This window comes from Gadus morhua, chromosome 12 (genome assembly GCF_902167405.1).
Source record: "Gadus morhua chromosome 12, gadMor3.0, whole genome shotgun sequence".
Lineage (NCBI taxonomy): Eukaryota > Metazoa > Chordata > Actinopteri > Gadiformes > Gadidae > Gadus > Gadus morhua.
This window is the reverse complement of record NC_044059.1, coordinates 19853076-19874097: the sequence shown is the minus strand read 5'-3', so window position 1 is coordinate 19874097 and position 21022 is coordinate 19853076. Positions and strand designations below refer to the sequence as shown.

Here is a 21022-nt window from a genome sequence, read left to right as displayed (position 1 = left end):
GAAAGCACAGCAGGAGAGAGCTTTTCTCTCCCTGCTCCTTCAATTAAGAAGGAGGAGGACAGCGCAGCAACGTCAATTTCTCGTCAGATATTTATATTTACCTTAAGCTCCGCCGCAAACAAGAGGAATTTGGATGCGAGTCTGCAGCCAAGACTGGTGGGAGAGAGTGGTCTTACAGGAATTTACTGACCAGGAATCCTCGAAGGTCCATTTGCGAACTACTGCAGCTGCCATCTCTCTAAGTTAAGAAGTATTTTAACGTTCAGCCTGCAAAAGTACTACTAGTAGCTAGGGCCCGACCGATTCATCGGCCTGCCGATTTAATCGGCCGATTATAGCCTTTTTGAAAATAATCTACATCTTTTCTTTTTTTTTGAAATGTTATTGCGCTTAGTATCCTGCAGATTGCGCTCCTACTCGCCTAGCTAACTAACAACTTTAGCTGGAGTAAAAAAGAGGAGATTGAATTTTACCGTACAACATGAAAGCACGCTCGCTCAGGCAGCTGCGCGCTCACCTCCCCAATGTACACAAGACGCGTTGTTTGAGCATGTTGTGACGTTTTTCTTTAGGTCCCAGGCCATGTTCATTTGTTATACTGTAGACTCTAACGGTGAGACCATACTGCTCAGCACGCACGTGTTAGTCACTGCTCACGAGCGCAGCACATTGGGAGTTAGTTATTTATTTTACATTTTAAATTACACTAATTTTTGACTGTAAATGTATTCTAAAACACTCAAAGGTTCTGCATTCAATTCACATATTCGTCAAAAGTGTTTAAAGTATATTTAAGGTATCAAAAACTACGTTTTATATGCTTTTTTTTTTTTTTTTTTAATCGGCCGATTAAATCGTAATCGTAATTTTTCTCTGAAAATAATCGGCATCGGCACTCAAAAATCAATATCGGTCGGGCCCTACTAGTAGCCTACTCATTTACAGTTACCTCGGACGCGCGCGGACACTACGATACGCGAACACGTCATTAATAAAACACCCATGTCCCGTCGCTTAGCAACCGGACACGCTTACCGGACTACTTTTACGGAGTGATAACAAAGACGTGAATCAGGCAATAAATCCACTTTCCTTGACAGCGGTGAAGTTTGGTGTGCTTAAAAGTACAGACGGAGCTCAGTGGACCAATTGCGAACTACTGCTGCTGCTCTAAGTTAAACCCCAATCTATTCGGAATAAGTGCATACATGGCGATTAAAACGGACAACACCACCTCTTCTATTCGGCATAGAATCTATGCCGAACAGATAATTGTATTCCGAATGAGGCGTATACATGATCATTTTCTGTTCCGCATAGAAATCTATGCGGAACAGATGTGTCCATGTCAACGCGGCTATTGACACTTGACGAGGGGGTTTACTCGTTGTGCCCTGTAATTATGAGCCGGAGCTCGATTTCAACCCGACATGTGTTATTTAGGCCTACCCTGCTAAATATATATATAATATATATAAATATATATAATGCATAGAACGCCGGTCACTATCGAGAAAATAAGCCCCGACAGGGCGAACAGGCGACCGACGCGCAGCGGAGGTGAATTGCTTCACCCTGAAGGGGCTTATTTTAGATAATGACCGGCGACGTTCTATACTACATCATCCCGCTTATTACAAGGCTACTTGCCAAGACGAAAAAATTACTTCACATGGTGTCTTTTTACAATTTATTCGTTAGCAGCATTCGTAGTGTTGATCAGCAGAGAAATAGTCCTTCAAAGACGTTGACGTTGCTTAGCAAACGAAGACGCTGGGGTTGACAAGTAACCGGACTATCTATGCAAGTGAACGGAGCGTTCCACGGCATTGAGAAGCCCCGTGTAATAAAGGCCTATGATATTTCTGTTTATGGCATAGATTTCTTCTCAGATTAGGCCAATCAAGCAATGATTTAAAAAAAAGAGTGCGAATGGAAATTATTGCAGCCGGCAAAAAAAATATCGCTCATTTTAATTTATCGCGCAATTAATTGATTTATTGCATATCGCGACCGAGGCCTACCTACAACATAATGTTTTTAAGTTTCTTGAAGTTGGAATCACAGCGGAAGTAGGAGACGACAGTGCTCAAGACATCCACCAGCCTTCTAATAGGGATGTGCATTTTTGGCAAAAATACTATTCAATATTCGTTGAAAAGTATTCAAATAATATTTGAAAATCGGTCAACCAAGAACCCCCCATGCACGCACCTCGGATACACGCACACACAATGGAGAGGCTTTTATGATTTGTATGAAATCAATCCGTTTATTTCTCCCACTGCGCCATCAACATTCAACATCAAAATTATTTCAACGTGGGCTTAGGCAGATAGCTATTTATTTATTTTACTGAACACAGCCTGCATGACGGTGAACTAGACACGTCAAAAAAATAACTTCTTTTTACAATTTATTTAGCATTCGTAGTGTTGATCAGCAGAGAAATAGTCCGCCAAAGACGTTGACGTCGCTTAGCAACCGAGGACGCTGGGGTTGATAAGTTACCGGACTACTTGGGGATTGATACGATATAAAAAAAAAAAAAAACTTTACTTGACAGCGTCATTATAGCATTCACCGTTGCTTAGCAACGGTGAGTTATCAAAATTTTGTTCACCACCGGGAGTTGTGGAGGCCCATGCAAGTGAACGGAGCGTTCAACAGCATTGAGAAGAGCTGTGTAATAAATAACAATAGTCACATTAACTTTTCAATAATCTACGTGACTCCGACTATTCGACGATCGTTGACCATCCCTACCTTCTAAGACGACTAATGCTGTAATCCATTTGGATGGTACGTTGGTACGTGCAAGTCGTAAGTTGCAAATCTCCCAGCTTTCTTGCAGAATTTGCGGAGGCACGTCCCCTTTTGGTCGTAGTAAATATCCCGTTCCTCATATAGTCATTGCTATTGTTAAGACTGTGCAATGCCTAAATTGGTGACCGGCATAAAGTAGTAATGTAAGTGTGTAAAAGCATTTAAAATCTAAATTAAAACGACCAATGTGATACAAATGCAAAGAAAATAAATCTCATCAACGTAGAGTTTATAGAATTCTAAAGATACTATGTTACACAGGCCCTGTATTCTGCAGACCACTCTAGAACTTGTTTGTTGTTTTTGTGTCATGCTGTGAGTGTGCGTTAGGGATGTGTCGGTCGCGACCGATTCGTTACAACGAACGAATCCCGAACGTGAACGACAAGAACTGGTTCCCCAAAACAAGAAGAACTGGTTCTTTGATTCTTTTTTTTAAACATAAACCAAAAATATGGTCACGTAAATAAAATATACAAACGAACAGAGCTTCGTCTCCCCGCGACTTATATTGATTGAGTCTACAAAGTTCTCAAAGATTCAGCCAATGAGAGGTAGCAATGGTGTTGCAGTGGCACCTGGGTAAACCAATGACAAGGCGGTACCGTCGAATATGCGCGCTTTCTGTCTGACGTATCTTGGGTCATACCATTCGACGTGGGGCCACTCATATATCCTTCTACATTTTTTCGAAAATAGACTTGACCTCCATCTGTTTATTGGATAAACGCATTTCCCAATCCCAGGAGTCTTTGCTCCATTCTACTTCAATTTAAGAACAAACAAAGAAATTAAACTGCAGTTCGTATTTCTTATTTATGACCATGAAAGTTCTGTAATGCCTGAACAATGAAGAATTAAATCTAAAGTAAAATAAAATTATAAATGTAAAACCATGAATGAAATATAGAGCGTAAGCAAGTTGTATAAATATTGGTGGGACGTTTGGTTATACTAAATAGTGTATCTTCTTGATTTCCACGGGGTTTAGAGCCTAGAAGTTTAGATTATGCTCACGGCCGTCTCGCGGGGGGGGGGCGGCAGACACCAAATGACATAATCTGACGTAACGAACGAATCAAAACAAACGAATCAAATAAACAAATCGTTATAGTGAACTGAACTGAAAGAACTAGTTCCCGGAAAAGAATCATTTTGCCCATCCCTAGTGTGCGTGCATGCTTAGGCTGAATCGCAATCACGTCAAGACAAATCTGATTGTACACATTGAAGATAAATAAAATATTTTTTAAATTATCCCTCTCTTCATCCCATGCCCCAAACATGACGTACAAAATGTTGTAGAACAGAAACTACAACCAGAGATATTTATAGGCTATAATTTTATTGTCATCGAAGTTTTAAAGCTTCGCCACCAGGGGTGCTGCAGCAACTGCCGCACCCCTACTTCCCGCGCAACTGGGTTGCTTCATAAATAGGCGTCAGTTAACGCCTATTCAGCAGGCAAATATTACGTGTGTGAGTGTCTGTACTGTGGTTAATTGTTGGTTAAAGCACCCTCACCTGGCCCAAGTCACACAGATTAGACTCTGGGGCAGGTTCAGGCTGCAACCCTGTTGTGCATTGAGTAATCATGCACTAAAAAAATTAGATTTATTTTAATCCAAAGTGACAATTAAGGCTCAGTACAACCAAAGCAATCCCAATTAGATGACGCAATTGCCAAGAGGGCAGAGTTTATGGAGTTTATTAGTTTCATCGCAATCTATTAAAGCCATTCAGCATAGTTCAGCCCAGTGCAAAACCATCAGCCATTAACAAGAGTAGCCCAGGCGACATTATTTTTCAACTTGTTTGTCTGTTTTTCAGTTTGTTTCATCATCAATAGATGTGGAAATTAATGTTTGGTTTTGGGTTAACATTGTGTGTGCCCTTTTTTCTTTCTTTTTCAGTGCCCTCCCAATGCAATTTACCAAAAAGAGTAGAGAATGCAGTTATTACTGAAAAGAAACGGGAGGTCTACAGTGATGGTGACGGAGTAACCTACAAATGCCGTACCAATTACAGAATGGAAGGAGAGAGTGTAATTAGATGCCAACGTGGTCAATGGACTCCAGGAACTCCTACTTGCATCCGTAAGTTTTTTTTTTCTAATGGCATCGAACACAAATCTAGGATTTCTTGCATTGCGACAACTAAGGTCGTAACGGTGACCCCGGACCGTGGACGTTTGCATCACGGATTCGCTCTCTTTTTCAGAACCATTATTTCCAATTTCTTTGATTCGGGTGATCAGGTTATCTGGTTATCATTTATGCCTACGTTGCTATTATGCTCTTAAAATACAACAATCATCCAAGTGATCTTCAAGTGATTAGAGGAAGACTCATGCGTACTAACAATGCCTTTAATGATCACTTATTATGATATTGTATGTATTTTAATGTACCGGGCACTTTCAGGAGTTGAGTGGACCTACACCCCGTCATGAATATATCTATGCATCCCTTAAGTACTCAGCATTTCCTTTATTTTGTCATCTATCTGTGTTTGCAATTATTTTTATTTTTTTAAGTATAAATAACATGCAATGCAAAATGTTTTCTCGAATATGCTCAATGTAATCCTCATTGCTTGTCAGGAGCATTGACTGAATGACGGAAAACTCATGTTTTGGTGCTCATAATAGCCTTAAATAAGGATGTATTAATACGTTTTAAAGTGACATAATTGTCATCATCTAATTGTAAGTATTCTTAAAGGAGCATTTCACCGGTGGAGACATGAATCTGTATTGAAAGTGGGTCATATGTAACCGAGTAGTAACATACATTTCTAATTTGGTGCCTTCTTGACAGAGAAAAGGCAGACCGGCTGTTTCCCAATGTGAAGGCTGCAGCCTTGTTAGAACACTTCCTTGTGAGTCGCGTCCTATGGAGGATTAGGCTAGAGGGCTGGCTAGAGTGCTTCCTAGCGTTTGTAGACTTCGGGGTTTGGAACGACTTGCTAGTGTGGAAGCGCTAATGCTTCCGCTTTTTAATACTGCTCCAACCGGAAATATTTTAATATTTTAATTGTTGAAATTGTTATTGGCGACAGTAGTTTGTTTAAACACCAGCTACGTACATATTAAAACAAATCAATCCATTCAAAATATAGGCTTTCATTACGTTGCAAAAACAGTGCAAAACCATCAGCCATTAACAAGAGTAGCCCAGGCGACATTATTTTTCAACTTGTTTGTCTGTTTTTCAGTTTGTTTCATCATCAATAGATGTGGAAATTAATGTTTGGTTTTGGGTTAACATTGTGTGTGCCCTTTTTTCTTTCTTTTTCAGTGCCCTCCCAATGCAATTTACCAAAAAGAGTAGAGAATGCAGTTATTACTGAAAAGAAACGGGAGGTCTACAGTGATGGTGACGGAGTAACCTACAAATGCCGTACCAATTACAGAATGGTAGGAGAGAGTATAATTAGATGCCAACGTGGTCAATGGACTCCAGGAACTCCTACTTGCATCCGTAAGTTTTTTTTTTCTAATGGCATCGCACACAAATCTAGGATTTCTTGCATTGCGACAACTAAGGTCGTAACGGTGACCCCGGACCGTGGACGTTTGCATCACGGATTCGCTCTCTTTTTCAGAACCATTATTTCCAATTTCTTTGATTCGGGTGATCAGGTTATCTGGTTATCATTTATGCCTACGTTGCTATTATGCTCTTAAAATACAACAATCATCCATGTGATCTTCAAGTGATTAGAGGAAGACTCATGCGTACTAACAATGCCTTTAATGATCACTTATTATGATATTGTATGTATTTTAATGTACCGGGCACTTTCAGGAGTTGAGTGGACCTACACCCCGTCATGAATATATCTATGCATCCCTTAAGTACTCAGCATTTCCTTTATTTTGTCATCTATCTGTGTTTGCAATTATTTTTATTTTTTTAAGTATAAATAACATGCAATGCAAAATGTTTTCTCGAATATGCTCAATGTAATCCTCATTGCTTGTCAGGAGCATTGACTGAATGACGGAAAACTCATGTTTTGGTGCTCATAATAGCCTTAAATAAGGATGTATTAATACGTTTTAAAGTGACATAATTGTCATCATCTAATTGTAAGTATTCTTAAAGGAGCATTTCACCGGTGGAGACATGAATCTGTATTGAAAGTGGGTCATATGTAACCGAGTAGTAACATACATTTCTAATTTGGTGCCTTCTTGACAGAGAAAAGGCAGACCGGCTGTTTCCCAATGTGAAGGCTGCAGCCTTGTTAGAACACTTCCTTGTGAGTCGCGTCCTATGGAGGATTAGGCTAGAGGGCTGGCTAGAGTGCTTCCTAGCGTTTGTAGACTTCGGGGTTTGGAACGACTTGCTAGTGTGGAAGCGCTAATGCTTCCGCTTTTTAATACTGCTCCAACCGGAAATATTTTAATATTTTAATTGTTGAAATTGTTATTGGCGACAGTAGTTTGTTTAAACACCAGCTACGTACATATTAAAACAAATCAATCCATTCAAAATATAGGCTTTCATTACGTTGCAAAAACTTTGGGAAAAAAGGTCTCTAAGCTTAATTTTTTTGCATTTACATAACAAATCTATAAAAAGCAATACAGCACAAAATAAAAAAAGCGTTCAAAAACGTAACTTGTGTGAAGCAATGTGTATTGCTTTCCATCCGCAATTTTTAAATATCCCGTGCAGCGTGTGAACGCAAAGGATTGTGGGCATTTTTGCTTGTTGAGGATCCAGCGATGTATTCTTGAAAAATCTTGGAAAGGTGCATTGGAACATTGGAATAGTACTTGTCGGAGTTCTCTGATGTAGCGTCCTTACAAAGATGGTCGTTGAGCATGCTTCCTTGAAATTTGGAAACAGCTAGTGACTTTAAGATGACAACTCCCACAATGCCAATCAGCGTTCACTCCCTGAAGGACTTAACATAACAGCCAATCAGCGTTAACTCCCTGCAGTCCTGAGTGAATCGCAGCAGGAGGAGAAAGTGATTGTTGCCGTTTTATATAAAATTATATAATATTTAATATATTATAATATATAATATTACGGCTAAAAGCTTTGTGCGCTTCCGGATGATATTATGAATCAAAGACTGCGTCGGGTTCTCGGACTTCTCTGGTATCTCCACAACAACTAAAGTCCTGCATGGGTCCTGCATGGGTATCGGGTACCCGAAGGGGTGACCCGCACAATTTGGATGAAACGGGTGAAAAATAACTGTGCATGATTGGCTTGCCTTTAATGCCAGCTTTTAGGCTACCAAACAAAATCAGACTAAAAAAATCATTTTTTTTTTACCATTGGACGTTTGTCCATGTCATAAAAGTTAGGGGAGAGACTTCTGAAGCCGTGCTTTTTTATGGGCGTCTTACGTTAATTATTGTAATCGTACGCTGGGATTGGTGTGATTCGAAAGTCTTGTGAATCTCACGTGGGTTTGTCAGATGATTCATCGTAAGATGAATCATGCATTCAGATTTCCGCTCATTCCTACATTTGTTTGATAAATGAGGGCCCATAAGTGGCTGCAGTGTAGGCTGCCTAATTCAGGGCTTTATCAGGCACAGATATCAATATGAGGGCTATTGCTTGCTGGATAATGGGAATATTTGTTTGTTATCCTACTTTTTGATTTTCAGAAGCGACATGTCGACTGCGGCAAGTGAGTGGAACCACTTATCTTGATGTATATACGGACACATTTTTACCTGGAGAAACCGTTTCGGTGAACTGCCACCAAGGCTACTGGTTTTTCTTTAATGATCAGCAAACCCAGAAAACAATTACTTGTACAAAAAGTGGTAAATGGAATACAGCTGCAGAATGCCAAGGTAGGCAACATTATTTTCGTGCATCAATTAGTTGTAGATGTATAAATATTCTTAGGATTGTTGCCCTCATATATGAACCAACCAGATTGTCTCGATCCTTCAGCTTTGATTGGATTTGCTGTGTTTTTTTAACAATTGTAATCAAATTAAAGTAAACCAAATAAGTTTACGTAAGTGCCCAGAAATCTATATTGAGAACTATGTAGATGTCACAGAGTATGATTTGGGAAAACAATCATGAACTACTATAAATTCCCACTGAGACACAATTGTGCTTCTTTATTCAGTGATCAGATGTCAGGATCCAAATGACCCTAATTTGAAAGAACGGCTTCGAAGTACAGGATATGGTTATTATGCATACTACCGGTGCAAAGAAGGCTTCAGGCCAACTGATCGTGTTAAAGCTAGATGCACGGAAAATGGATGGACACCAAACCCACTCTGTGAAGGTATTTTCATGGGGGATTTTTATTGACATGTGGTTTCTTGCTTTTTCTAAATTGTTGTACAGGTCTGTCAACGTTCTCATAAACATTGACCTCTATCATCGACCCTTCTACACAGGGCCAGACATATTGTAGAGAGACAGCACCACCTATTGAACGTAATGTGACAGGAAAACGACGAAAGTGGCACGCTTTAGCACCGGGTAAAGAGTGATTATATAGTCCAGAATAGGGATGTAACGGTCACCGGTGAAACTGCAAACCCCCATGAAATGGAGTCAATAACAATTACCGTTTTCATTTCAAATAAAATTATTATATCGGTGGATAACCGTGCCCGCGGTGAGGAAACCTTGTGCTTAAATCCTTCCCAGCGCTGCTTCCGAATTTCCTGAAGTTGCCGGGCAGGCGCACTGTGTAGCCTACAGCATAATGTTTTTAATTTTCTTGAAGTTGGAATCATGGCGGAAGGAGGAGTGGTCAAGACATCCATCAGCCTTCTAATAGGGATGTAGATTTTTGGCAAAAATACTATTCAATATTCGCTGAGAAGTATTCGAATAATATCAGAAAATCAGTCAACCAAAAAACCCCCCATGCACGCATGCACCTCGGATACACGCACTGACAATGACACAGGGAGAGGCTTTTATGATTTGTATGAAATCCATCTGTTTATTTCTCCCACTGCGCCATCAACATTCAACATCAAAATTATTTCAACGTGGGCTTAGGCAGATCGATTCATTTATTTTAATGAACACAGCCTGCATGACGGTGAACTAGACATGACATTTGCAGTGTTGATCAGCAGAGAAATAGTCCGCCAAAGGCAACCGAGGACGCTGGGGTTGATAAGTTACCGGACTACTTGCGGATTGATACGATAGACAAAAATAAATAAAATCCATGACAGTGGTCATTATATGCTTAGCAACGGTGAATTCTCAAAAAATGATTCACCACCGGAAGTTGTGAAGGCCCATGCAAGTCAACAGCATTGAGAAGAGCTGTGTAATAAAATACGATTCTTAGGGTAGCGTTAGCTGCTGGACCCAAGAGCAGAACACAGAGACAGAACAGTAGTTGGAGTGACGGTGAACAGGTTTATTTAGTTCAGCTAGGAGTGAAGCAGGAGGTTGGTTGGAGTGGGGCGTATCAGGCTGGAGGGAGTGAAGACTGCAGGCTGGAGGTGACGATCCAAAAACACGGTAACACAAAGTACGATCTGGCGATGACTGCAGGGAAACCAGGTGTATTTGGAGGGGAGTTGATTAGTTGATGCAGGCCAGGTGTGAGCAGTTGAGTGGCATGCAAGGCAGAGACGGACAGGGGGCGTGGCCAACACAGGGGAAGAATACACAGCACCACAACAGTGGCCATGACAACGATAGTCACATTCGTTTTTCAATATTCTACGTGACTCCGACTATTCGACGATCGTTGCCCATCCCTACCTTCTAAGAGGACTAATGCTGTAATCCAGAATTTGCGGAGGCACGTCCCCTTTTGGTCATAAATTTCCCGTTTCTCATTGGCTAATCCTTGTTATTGTTAGCTACATTAGCAAACCAGGGGCCTGTACCACGTAGCTCGCTTAACATAGCGGAAATCCTAGCGGAAAACCTGGCTCGACAGAGCCGCAACTCGCAATTAGAGTTAAATGGTACCACGACGCTCACTTTAGATTCAATTAGTCGAACCAGGTTTTCCGCTTTAGGTTCAGTGCGCGTTCACTTGAAAGGGGCGTTTTTTGCGTCATTGAATAGCTGCTTCCTCCTTGGAGCGAGCCATCAAAAGCAGATCCCCCAAGTAGAACAGTACTCTTATTCCTGTTACGTGCATCGGCCGGAGAGCCGTCTCCACGCATTTGGAAAACGTTCGTGGGGCTAGAGAATAGCCGAGCGGGAGACGGTTGTACTGGTAGTGTGACCCTTGGAATGAGAAATGCAGGAATTTCCTGTGCTTGGGGGTCACTGTGACGTGGAAGTAGGCGTCCTTCAAATCTATTGAGGTGAACCAGTCGTCTGGTTTTACACACTGTAACACTCGTCTGATTGTTAACATGTGAAGCGGCCTCTCCGCAATGCATTTGTTGAATAGGGCTAGATCGAAATCACTTTTTTCGCTAGAAGCTGCTGGAGCTCCACCAAAAGTGACAGCTGTTCACCCTTGGATGACAGCGCTGTTTCCCCAATCCCGTTGAATCGTGGCGGAACAGAGGTAGTTGAAGGGTGTGACCCTTGCTGGGGCCTGTCCATCCATTTAGCCAGGGTGCATGCGTTCAGCCATTCTGAGTAATGCTCTGAAAGCGGCTGTGCAGCCTCTTGTTTTGATGCGGCTGTCATGGAAACGAGCCACGCTTGAGCCCCTGCCGCCGCTGCGAGGGGAGGAGTCCTCCTCGCAGCCCATGGGGGGCTCACCCCGAAAGGGCTGGGTGTGTGTGTCATTAGCAGAGGCATGCCCTGCCTGCTCAGCTTGTGACAAGAGTGTAGCTTCCTCTCTCCTGAGCGTTGGGATGCGAGGAGGAATAACACTGTGACTGGGCAGCAGACTGCTGACACTGTGAACGAGCTGCGTGTCATTCGTCGAAAGAGAGCTCGTTTTAGCAGCTGTCTTGCCATATGTCATGCCAGGCATGATGTGGTGAGGGGAAAGTAATGTAGGGCTGGCTCGATCAATAATACAAGGTTTATTGACGGCCTGCCTATATGTTGTGGGAGATGCGTGTGAAACTGTTATGGCCGGGCCGATAGGCTCCGGCGTTAACTGTGTGGGGAGAAAACAGCCGTCTTTAGTAAAGAGGTGTTTCTTGCTGTCACACGCTTCTCCCTCGCCCCGTAATTGCCTTCGCCGGCACTTGTGGGGCGGGACATAGCCCCATGAGCCCGCTGGCCGCTCGCCGCAGCCTGCGATGGAGGCGGGAGGGGCTGGTAAGCCTGGGGGCCAGGAGGATGAGCTGCCGGCGGCGCCGTGACACCGGCGGTTTTCGCCACGACTGCCTGTTCGGCCAGACGATGAGGGTCAGCCGCCATGACGGAGATGTTATGTGCCAGCAGGGTGATGTCATTCATAACAGCCTCTTGCTGCATCATACACTCATGCTCTGTCTGTAAGCTTGGCCGTGGGGCAGCGGTCGCTGAGCCCCGACTTCACTCCAAAGACAGCACACACAGCGGGATCCAGCGGCGGTAAAGCCCTGTAACCCCGGTCTGTCAGACCCTCCGTCTTCGTGACCTGGTTAAATGTTTTCACCGGGGCCCCGAGCTTCCCGGGCTCCGCCGCAGCCCCATTGAGGTACGGTCTGATGGCAGGAAACATTGGCCAGATCGGGTCGAGACGGGAGGGGCGTGTCGCGGCCTCAAGCCCCCAGATGCCATGCAGCTGGTCCGGGCGTTGGGGGGCCTGAGGCATGGGCACCGCAAGACCAAGGTTTGCGGCTGCCCTGGCGATAATGCCCGGTAGCTCTGCCAACAAAGCTCCAACCACTGGAAGTGAGGTGGCGGCAGAGACGGGCAATGGTGCTGCCCCGGGCCTCTCCATTCGGAGAGGGGAAGCCGGGGGAGACGCCCCCTCCTCATCGTGGTCGGAGTCGTCCGACTCCGAGCTCACAAGGAGAGAGAGGGCATCATCGAGTGGGACAGTTAAGTCGTCAGCCCATTCAGCAATGGCGGCGGCAGTGTCGGCTCTGCGCTGTCTGTCGTCTGACGGCAGCACCGCACAATGCCGACACAGACAGAGCGGCGAGAGCGCCAAGACGGCATGTTCATGCCCAAGGCAGCCCTCGCACACCTCATGGCCGTCATACGGCAAGATGTAACCCGTGTTACATGTCTTGCAGATGCGGGTCGTCTTCGAGTCCATAATATCAATTTATATACTTCAGTATGCTACAAGATCGTCCTGAAGAAAATGGGAGCAGAACGTCCGCCGGCGCACGGTTATGTGTGTGGACTGCGGACGTGATTGAGGCCCATGCTGTTGGTGGACGGGGATTACAAATTTTTCAGTGCTACGGCTCACGCCTAGGGAAAACCCGATAGCGATAGCCTTAAAAGGCGAAGCCTATACGACATAGAATCGATTTTGGTGCAAGTTCACTCCTCAAACAAAAATGTGTGGCTAATTTGAAGAGCGTTTGTCTCTGTGTTGAGGTCATGTTTTTCGGAGCTCTAAGTGGTTGACAACACACACAGACACACGGATCCGGCCCGCGAGGGAATATTTACTGTCCCTTTAAGTTGAAAGGTAAAAAAAAAGGTTGAGGGATATTTTAAAACAGTCTATGCTTGAGGGATTGCCCTTCTATGGGCAAAAACTGATAGTTTAGTAGGGGTCCGAGCAGCAAAGCTGCTCTATCCCCTATTGTTTCTTTAACGTTTTTTTTTTTCCTCAAATTCTGTAAAAGTCGTTCTGCAGCCTATACCGTAAGACGAAAACTCTCGAAATGTTCAGGTATGGTTACCAATAACTCCCACTACCCATAAATGATACCCATACCCTTTTTTTTTTTTTAATTATCATTATTATTTTTATTATTTTTATCTAATTGTACAGCACTTTGGTCAGTGTATGCTGTGTGTAAATGTGCTCTATAAATAAAACTTACTTACTTACTATAAATCCAAATGTGTGGTCTTGACTACAAAGGTTAATTTTCCCAGAATTTCAAAGAGATTTCAGGTATATGCTTTTAAGAAAGCCCTTAATTTATTTGAGAAATGGGTGCTTGGAGTTTTCTGGATGTTGTATGCTTACCAATAGACATTTCGACCATCTTGGGGAGAAGCGCCACAACATCATGGCCACCAACAAAACTCCGGCTGTAATTTATCTATTTTCGGCAGCGATCCCACAATAGTCCGAATAGCTTCTCTCGTATCCTTCTCCATTTTCTGCCTCCGAGTACAACTGAAACTGACGTGCGACCTAGACGTCATCGTTCTCAGCCAATCCCTCTGTTCGCTGATTGGACCGCCAGAAATCTGGTTTCCATTGAACACATTCATATTAAGCAGACCCAGACCTAGTACTGAAGTGAAATGAAAATTGAGCGGAAATAGGTAGGTGGGCGGTGCCAGGCTAAGTCATATAGGCCTACTCATCTTTTATCAACAATACATTTCTTAGCATTATTTTACATCTTTATATATATATATATATATATATATATATATATATACACACACACAAATACAAATAATCACTTTTGGCCAAAACTGTTCAAGTCATATACTCATCTTTTCTCAATAATTATCAATTTCTTAGCAATATTTTACATCTTTATGTGTATATATACACACAAATACAAATAATCACTCTTGGCCAAAACTGTTGGCCATTTCTCCACGAGGGAGAAATATATCTATCCATCTAGGGGCTCAAGCAAGATGCAACATCTAGTGGCTTAAGCTGTAGCAATAATAATATTCTGTTTATAGCTAATGGAGCTGAGCTGGAGAAGGTGGAGCCTACTGTCGTGTCTGGGTCCAGTGCAACAACCACCACAGGTGAGGAGCACTGCAGCTGTGATCCACAAAAGGGACGTTTTATTATGTGCATATTTGTTATTTAGCTTGATGTTTACTTCCCAGTTAACATCAAGGGACTTCCCAGTTAACTGGGAAGTACAGTTATATATATATATTATAGACATTTTCCCATAAGGAACCTCGAGAACGCTTTATATTAAGGCCCTTCTAATAAGCCTCCAAATGACCCTTCTTTGAAGTGACCTCTCCCTAGCAGATTAATAAATGATTCTGCACAATACTCGTGTAACAATATCTCAACAACATCTGCTCAGCTGGCTACATGCACGATAAATAGATGGATACCAAACTCAGTCTGTGAAGGTATTTTCACGGGCGACTTTTATGCATTCAGTAACTTATTTACTTGCATTTTTTAAATTGTTGTACGGTTTTCTATTGCGTTGTAATTATCTGTCAATCTGCTCACAAACATTTTGTAGATATATGTATAGACACATTTCCAAAGTCATTGCTAGTAGGGCCCAACCGATATTGATTTTTGAGTGCCGATGCCGATGCCAATTATTTTCAGAGAAAAATTACGATTACGATTTAATCGGCCGATTAAAAAAAAAAAAAAAAAAGCATATAAAACGTAGTTTTTGATACCTTAAATATACTTAAACACTTTTGACGAATATGTGAATTGAATGCAGAACCTTTGAGTGTTTTAGAATACATTTACAGTCAAAAATCAGTGTAATTTAAAATGTAAAATAAATAACTAACTCCCAATGTGCTGCGCTCGTGAGCAGTGACTAACACGTGCGTGCTGAGCAGTATGGTCTCACCGTTAGAGTCTACAGTATAACAAATTAACATGGCCTGGGACCTAAAGAAAAACAGGCACAACATGCTCAAACAACGCGTCTTGTGTACATTGGTGAGGTGAGCGCGCAGCTGCCTGAGCGAGCGTGCTTTCATGTTGTACGGTAAAATTCAATCTCCTCTTTTTTACTCCAGCTAAAGTTGTTAGTTAGCTAGGAGAGTAGGAGCGCAATCTGCAGGATACTAAGCGCAATAACATTTCTAAAAAATAAATAAATCGGTTGTAATCTGCGTCTTTTTGGCAGATGTCGATTATTTTCAAAAAGGCCATAATCGGCCGATTAAATCGGCAGGCCGATGAATCGGTCGGGCCCTAATTGCTAGTCATATACTCATCTTTTATCAATAATAAATGTCTTAGCATTATTTTACATCTTTATATATATATATATATATATATATATATATATATATATATATATATATATATATATGCACACACGCAAATATAAATAATCACTTTTGGCCAAAACTGTTCAACAAGTCATATACTCATCTTTTCTCAATAATTATCAATTTCTTAGCAATATTTTACATCTTTATTTATGTATATATGTATGTATGTATGTATGTATGTATATATATATATAACTGGGAAGTACAGTTAAACGTGCATTATATACGTTTTCCAATAAGGAACCTCGGTAACGCTTTATATTAAGGCCCTTGTATTAAGCCTTTGTTAAAGGTTGGGTAGGTGATTTGCGAAACGCCAGCAGATTTTGAAAATACACAACTCAAATGGTCCTACCCCCTCTCCTTCAACGCTGACTCTGACTCCACCCATTCCAAGTACCTGGACGCGCAATCATGCACGAGCGCGAACAGAGATGCGCGAGAGCGAGCCAGGCTAGCGTAGGTTTTCGTTTAACAACATGGCACTACATTCAGCTGTAAGTTGCACCCAGTACCGCGGGAAGTAGGAGCGCTGTGATCTGAGACGACCTATATTTGGAAAAAAGATTTGAAGACCAGATCCGTTTTTTATGAATAAATAAATTGTATTCATTGAAATAATATACGAAAATAAAAAGGCATCGAATAAAACACTGCATTGCCACTAAACAGTAGTGCAAATAGGCCGTACTGATGTGTACACCAAAGACTATTCCTGACACTCCTCTGCCCCGCTGTGTTCGCTCTGGCTGTGGTCGCTCCGAACTGTTTCGGCCCGTGGCAAAGCGAGTCATCCTCGCTGCTGTCCAAGGCATTTTGAGACGCAGCATTTATTTAATGCTCATATGACCTAGTGCCGAAAAAAGGTTATATGAAAAAGTGTGAGGGTAGCGGGGGTGCGCTAAACTTGTTCTGTGAGCAGCTGGATGTGAACGATCGATTTTCAACTGTCCGCGCATGCACTGGTGTAATTGAGCTGCGCTGCTATACATCTTCTTTTTTATCAATGTAACGAGTTGCGAGTCAAGTGCAGGCTGAGTTTTTTTTTTCCCAGCACCCCCTGCTGAGAATACGTTCTCGCTGCAATGGTTGGACCAGATGTTATAAACATTAAACGGTCACATAAATCATTACTATTTTTAGAAAATGTATGTTTGTTTCATATAATTGTATTGGAAGTCCTGGTTTTCACTAGGGTTGCCGCGGTGTGGACATTTTCACACCGAGTAATACACTCGTCTCCACACCGGTATTACCGAGTATAAACGGTATAAACTTTGAAACTAGGTCAACCGCCACACAAGCATCGGTTTTTAGACCCTTCTCGTCCTTCAGTTGCCGCCAACGTTCGAAAGCAGCGCCTAGGATTATTCTTGATTTCAGTTTTTCTCTTTCAGCGTTTTTATTATCAATTACTCTCTGAAAAAGAGTTTTCCTTCTCTTTGCTGGTGGTGGTGGTGGTGGTGGGGATGGTGGCGTCTTGTCTGCCATGGAAATTGTCTTCTACTGCTAGGTCCAAATGTGGATTAACTAGTTCCAGTAGCTACCGCAGGATAACAACAAACAGGAGCTTGCTCTGGGTCACGAGCTCTGGGTCACGAGTACTGCACGAAGGGGTCGCGCGCGGGGCGCGGGGGAGGGGGAGTGCAGTACGACCGTTTGATTGACGTACTTACTGTCCAATGCAACTCGGTGGCAATGGAAATGATTGGCTGGAGTTTTTCGAGCCCTGCCCGTTCCACAGATGATTGACTTGTTTAATTTTCATGTCAGTACTTCTAACTCAGTGGCTGTAAGCGGGTTATGATAAGGATTTCAAGTAATTTTGCAAAAATGGCCAAAAAAGCAAATCACCTATACAACCTTTAATATGTAATAAGACCTTATTATATGCTTATTAACATTACTTTGTTTTAATAAGACTATCAAGTGTTATTAATAAAATAAATAAGCATGTTTATTGTTAGATTATAAGACTTTCATAAGCACTTATAAGAAACTTTTTAACTATTTATTGATTGCTTAAAGGTTGGGTATGGAATTCTCTTTTTTGGCCATTTATGCAAAATGACTTGAAATTCTTATCATAACCCACTTACAGCCACTGAGTTAGAAGTACTGACATGGAAATTAAACAAGTCAATCATCTGTGGAATGGGCAGGGCTTGAAAAACTCCAGCCAATGATTTCCAGAACCACTGAGTGGCATTGGACAGTAAGTACGTCAATCAAACGGTCGTACTGCACTCCCCCTCTTCCCGCGCGTGACTCCTTCGTGCACGTACTCAAAGCTCGTGACCCAGAGCAAGCTTCTGTTTGTTGTTATCCTGCGGGAGCTACTGGAGCTAGCTAACTAGCTAATCCGCATTTGGACCTAGCACTAGAAGACAACCCTAAACTCCAATTTAGCTAGCCTGGCTCACTCTCGCGCATCTGTGTTCGCGCTTATGCATGATTGCGCGTCCATGTACTTGGAATGGGTGGATTCCGAGTCAGCGTTGAAGGAGAAGACCATTTGAGTTGTGTATTTTCAAAATCTGCTGGCGTTTCGCAAATCCCATACCCAACCGTTAATAACAATAATGGTCTTATGAGATTCTTATAGTTGTTAATAAACACATTACAAACCAATTTATTGAGTCTTAATAACTTACTATGCTTATTAAGGTTAATAAATCCTTTATTAAACTGCTAATTATGCATTTTGCAGGTCCGGGATCTAAAGCGGGAACAATGCTTATTGAGGTTAATAAGTCCTTTAATATACACATAACAGTTAATGAGTACTATAGGCTATCAGGGTTGATAAAAGGTGAAATAAAAAACTAATGTATAAATAATATTATATTATTTATATATTATAATAATAAATCTACTATAATACAATGTTATGGCGGTGAAGCACAAAAACACACTTTAAAACTGCTCTTTTGAAAATTTTAACAAAATTAAATTAAAAAAAACAAGAAAAAAAACGTGATTTATTACCGTTACTGACTGGAAATCAGTACGATTCATTCATTTTTGTTTTTATTTTACAATTCAATAGTTAAATAAAGAAGTTTATAATATAAAACAATCTTAACACATCGGCCTGGCCTAAAGGAAAGAGAAGTTTTTACTTCTTTCTTGGGGAGAAGCGCCACAACATCATGGCCACCAACAAAACTCTGCAAAGCTTGTTCTTGCTCCGGCTTTAATTGATCTATTTTCGGCAGCGATCCCACAACAGACCGAATAGCTTCTCTCGTATCCTTCTCCATTTTCTGCCTCCGAGTACAACTGAAACTGGCGTGCGACCTAGACGTCATCGTTCTCAGCCAATCCCTCTGTTCGCTGATTGGACCGCCAGAAATCTGGTTTCCATTGAACGCATTCATATTAAGCAGACCCAGACCTAGTACTGAAGTGAAATGAAAATTGAGCGGAAGTAGGTAGGTGGGCGGTGCCAGGCTAAGTCATATAGGCCTACTCATCTTTTATCAACAATACATTTCTTAGCATTATTTGGTAACCCTTCCTTTTACAGTCCCCTAATTACTAGGTATTTACCCGGTACATGCATGGTAAATCATAGTGTATTACTGGGTAATTACCACTGGTAATAAGAAGGTAAATACAGAGGTAGTTACCCAGCAAATACATGATAAATCATAGTGTATTACTGGGTAATTACCACTGGTAATAAGAAGGTAAATACAGAGGAATTATCCGGTAAATTATAGTGTATTGCTGTGTAATTACCACTGGTAATAAGAAGGTAAATACAGAGGAATTACAGCTGAAGTACTAAGTAAAACCTCCACTATTACCCATCAACTCAACTAAGTAGCGTGTAGTTGTAACTGTTTTAGGTTGGTAATAACTCAGATATTGTGTACTTCCTAGGAAATTAGGAAACCAATTCTTATAAACACCTATTATCCAAGGTTTATGTTGTTAACAGCCCAAGTTTAATGATGTACTATCTAGAAATTAGCATAGTGCTTTCCAATAAAATACTTTTTCTTCGTTATTATTCATAGCTGCACCCATTTAGAAAGGGTTTATTCGATTTACCACTATGGAATTACTTACCTGGTAACAACCTCTGCAGGAACAGTTTTCCTCTAGTGTTATGGTACATCTTCTTAAATACTGGGTACAAAGCCGTTTGTTTCCATGGTATTACCATATAATTTATAATAGATACATTCCATTATCCATGCAGTCAAGACAAACTTGTACCATGTACGTTCTGCGACATTACCAAGTAAAACACACCAATTTACCCAGTAATTAAGCTGAAACTGTACTGTAAAAGGAAGCCTCGTTTGTTTCCATGGTATTACCAGGTTCTTACCATATAATTTGTAATACATTATTCCCTCTTCCATGCAGTCAAGACAAACTTGTACCATGTACGTTCTGCGACGTTACCAAGTAAAACACGACAATTTACCCAGTAATTAAGCTGAAACTGTACTGTAAAAGGAAGCCTCGTTTGTTTCCATGGTACTACCAGGTTCTTACCATATAATTTGTAATACATTATTCCCTTTTCCATGCAGTCAACACAAACTTGTACCATGTACGTTCTGCGACGTTACCAAGTAAAACACGACAATTTACCCAGTAATTAAGCTGAAACTGTACTGTAAAAGGAAGCCTCGTTTGTTTCCATGGTATTACCAGGTTCTTACCATATAATTTGTAATACATTATTCCCTTTTCCATGCAGTCAACACAAACTTGTACCATGTACGTTCTGCAACGTTACCAAGTAAAACACGACAATTTACCCAGTAATTAAGCTGAAACTGTACTTTAAAAGGAAGCCTCGTTTGTTTCCATGGTATTACCAGGTTCTTACCATATAATTTATAATATATTCATTCCATTATCCATGCAGTCAACACAAACTTGTACCATGTACGTTCTGCGACGTTACCAAGTAAAACACGACAATTTACCCAGTAATTAAGCTGAAACTGTACTGTAAAAGGAAGCCTCGTTTGTTTACATGGTATTACCAGGTTCTTACCATATAATTTGTAATACATTATTCCCTTTTGCATGCAGTCAACACAAACTTGTACCATGTACGTTCTGCGACGTTACCAAGTAAAACACGACAATTTACCCAGTAATTAAGCTGAAACTGTACTGTAAAAGGAAGC

At 41.5% G+C, this 21022-nt stretch overlaps 1 protein-coding gene across 1 annotated transcript in view; it reads left to right on the top strand.

Moving 5' to 3' along the window:
* LOC115555039 (complement factor H) overlaps positions 1-21022 on the top strand; it is a 279134-nt gene that overhangs the window by 96163 nt on the left and 161949 nt on the right. Inside the window, exons 6-11 of the mRNA XM_030371718.1 lie at positions 4740-4922; positions 6126-6308; positions 8465-8656; positions 8944-9108; positions 9559-9612; positions 14547-14615. Of these exons, the coding sequence (XP_030227578.1) occupies positions 4740-4922; positions 6126-6308; positions 8465-8656; positions 8944-9108; positions 9559-9612; positions 14547-14615 (846 nt within the window). The remainder of the gene's footprint in view (positions 1-4739; positions 4923-6125; positions 6309-8464; positions 8657-8943; positions 9109-9558; positions 9613-14546; positions 14616-21022) is intronic.